The 3232-nt window shown below is 35.3% G+C and overlaps 1 protein-coding gene across 1 annotated transcript in view; it reads right to left on the bottom strand.

Moving 5' to 3' along the window:
* LOC107734431 (probable 28S rRNA (cytosine-C(5))-methyltransferase) overlaps positions 1-1883 on the bottom strand; it is a gene marked incomplete at its 3' end in the record, with an annotated part of 3773 nt that extends 1890 nt beyond the window's left edge. The window contains 4 exon segments of the mRNA XM_016546382.1: positions 936-1107; positions 1187-1291; positions 1293-1307; positions 1635-1883. Of these exon segments, the coding sequence (XP_016401868.1) occupies positions 936-1107; positions 1187-1291; positions 1293-1307; positions 1635-1727 (385 nt within the window).
* Between the last annotated feature and the right edge of the window lie 1349 nt (positions 1884-3232).

The following is a 3232-nucleotide window of genomic DNA, read 5'->3' as shown; positions in this document are numbered from 1 at the left end:
TTTTAAAGAAGTCTCTTCTGCTCATCATGGCTGCATTTATTTGATCAGAAATACAGAAGGAAAAAAAAAACAGTAATATGAAATATTATTGCAATTTAAAATAATGGTTTTCTATTTTAATATACTAATTAAAATATAATTTATTCCTGTGATGCAAAGCTGAATTTTCAGCATCATTACTCCAGTCTTCAGTGTCACATGATCCTCCAAAAAACATTCTAATATGCCGATTTATTATCAATGTTGGAAACAGTTGTGCTGCTTAATATTTTTTTAGAAACTGTGATACTTTTTTCAAGATTATTTGATGAATAAAGTTAAAAAGAACAGAATTTATTTAAAATAGAAATCTTTTCTAACAATATATTTCTAACAATATAAGTCTGTATCACTTTTTATCAATTTAACACATCCTTGCTGAATAAAAGCATTCATTTCTTTAAAAAAAAATAAAATACAGACCCCAAACTTTTGAATGGTAGTGTATATTGTTACAAAAGATTTCTATTTTGAATAAATGCTGTTCTTTTAAACATTTTATTCATCAAAGAATCCTGAACAAAGTATCACAGGTTCCAAATATATATATATATAAAGCAGCAAAACTGTTTCCAATATTGATAATAAATCGGCATATTAGAATGATTTCTGAAGGATCATGTGACACTGATGACTGGAGTAATGATGCTAAAAAAAATCAGCATTGCATCACAGGAATAAATTATATTTTAAAGTATATTCAAATAGAAAACCATTATTTTTAAATTGCAATAATATTTCTCAATATTACAGCTTTTTCTGTATTTCTGATCAAATAAATGCAAAAAACGTACTGATCCCAAACTTTTCTACTTATCTATCTATATAAATTATCACTGATATTAAAACCACTACATTATAATCTGTAATATACAAATAATTGATGTCTATATTACCCTGAGTCTGCTGGAAACTGGAGGGCAGCAGGTCTTGATTTCGACTGACTTTTCTCTTGACTTTGATTCTTGTCAGGGCAGCTTGTAGTCTGGAGCGATGCTTCAACATCATCGTCTTCCAGGCGCCTCCACATTTCACCCGGTGACCAATGAGCAGGTCATACACCAGCACCTGGGTTACACACAATGACACATCTATGACGCACCGGAAACAGGGTTTTACAGGTGAGGATAACATCCGAGTTGTCTACCTTAGCCAAATGAATCCGAAGTTTTGTTTCTTTCAGAAGCTTGGTGCTGTCGATGATCTCCCGCAGAACTGATGAGTATTTCTGTGTCTCACACACCAGTGCAAAAGAGCTGCTTGATATTCTGATGAACAAACAAAAACAATGTTTTCTTAAAAGGGTGAAATGAGCGAAAAGTCTATTATAAACGTGACGTCATTTCCCCCGATCAATTGTCCCAACAGTTTTATCGAACTAAGTGTACTTGGTTACCAAGAAGACAGTTTCAGGTGAAATACGAGACACGTGTGAAGAAAACGAGGTACATATCACTTGTAAAACAGAATATTTTACTGTACGCACCTTAAGCTGGAATGTTATTAAATTAAGCCATATTTGTTATGTAAACACCCAGTTACACCTTATGTGACTTAATTATAGATGCCTGAGGTACAAATATATCAGCACTTACTTGAAATTTACTCTCATAAACCAGAGTTTTCACTGCACCCTTTTTCAGCTCCACTTTCTCAAGAATCTCTGCTGCTTTTATATAAAGTGCCATGATTAAAATGATCACTGGCGCTTTATACAGTAAGCTGAACACACGTTATTTCAAACACGTGCATAGAACTAAATCTAGTACCCTTAACAAGTCAATTTATCTTAATCTTCTGGAGCAATTGCACTACCCACGTTTTTCATATTTGCCTGGTTAGTTTTCGCAACATGTTTCGACAGTATGGAACGGCTTACGATAACTGTAGTACTAATAAATGTCCACTTGGGTGAGCCAAAGACATTTTTATTTTTTTACAACTAATGTGATTCATAAATTTGATTGGTAAGATATAAAGATATGATATTCTAGAAACGGTCTCCATGCAGGTTTTCCTGTTTGTTTTATTTAGATTTTAACATCTCCACCCAAACACATTCGAATTGCTAATTACAAAACTGACAATCTCTTATGCATCTAGATGCAATAGCAATAATTATGCTATTAGTTACTTAAATATAAAATGTTTTTCTCTATTTAACAACATTACAATAGTGAAAGACGACTTCCCTTACTGATCACGTCTCTTGCGCGGCGGGATGTTGGACACATGAAAAATAATCACGTAGTTTGTATTCACCAAAACTGATTTACTGAAGTGAAAACACGGACGGAATTGGCGTGAGCGCGAGCGCCGCTTGCTGTGAGGCGGGAGGATTGCGCAGCCTTCCTCGAACAGTTATGTTCACGATTTCTGATTTACTTTAACGTATACTGCGTGAGGTGGGGCTGTGATTGGATGATGACAGGTATCGGTGATCATTCTCAAGTGATCAGCACTGCTGCTGTTGTATCAATCAGTGGTTAGATCAGCGTAGCAGTCAAAAAAACGGTACAAGGGAAGTCACGTACGGGACAAATCAATTAGGCCCAAAATACGGGACGTCCCGGTGTTGTGCCCAATTTTGACCCCTGCCAGATTATTACCCCCCTAGTATTGGTATGGTTAGGGTTAGGTGTGGGGGAGGGGTTAGGATTAGGGGTGGGGTTAGGATTAGTCAATCAGATAGCGATTTCAACGAGAGGGGTAATAATTTGGCAGGGGGTCGAAAATGGGCGCAACACCTGTTAATACGGGACGGTTGGCAACCCTACAGTAGACTTTATAAGTCAAATATGAAAAATATATTCCCATTTGTTAAAAATCACAGAAATACCACTTACATGGCTGTAAAAAAAAAAAAAACCTGAAGGGAAAAATTTGCCATTTATGTAAAATTAATTACTTTATAATCCATAGAGTCATAATGGATCTAAAAAGTACGCAATGTGACTCACTTTTATGTGGACATTGCATGAGAGCATTGTAGTGCAAGGTGATTTTTAAGGTCTGGTGGATGCAAACTCAAACAGGTCAATGTAAAATGAGTTTATGTTACCCTGAAGCTACGACTAAACTATTATGAGTAGATTAATGTAAATTGAGTTCACGCATGCTTGCACCTCTGGCTAATATAAACCTGTCTATGAATAGGTTAGATGAATTTTTTCCATTCCACACGACTCATTTT

Source organism: Sinocyclocheilus rhinocerous, unplaced genomic scaffold, assembly GCF_001515625.1.
Source record: "Sinocyclocheilus rhinocerous isolate Xijiao unplaced genomic scaffold, SAMN03320098_v1.1 scaffold1211, whole genome shotgun sequence".
NCBI lineage: Eukaryota > Metazoa > Chordata > Actinopteri > Cypriniformes > Cyprinidae > Sinocyclocheilus > Sinocyclocheilus rhinocerous.
This window is presented reverse-complemented; position numbering and strand designations above follow the sequence as displayed.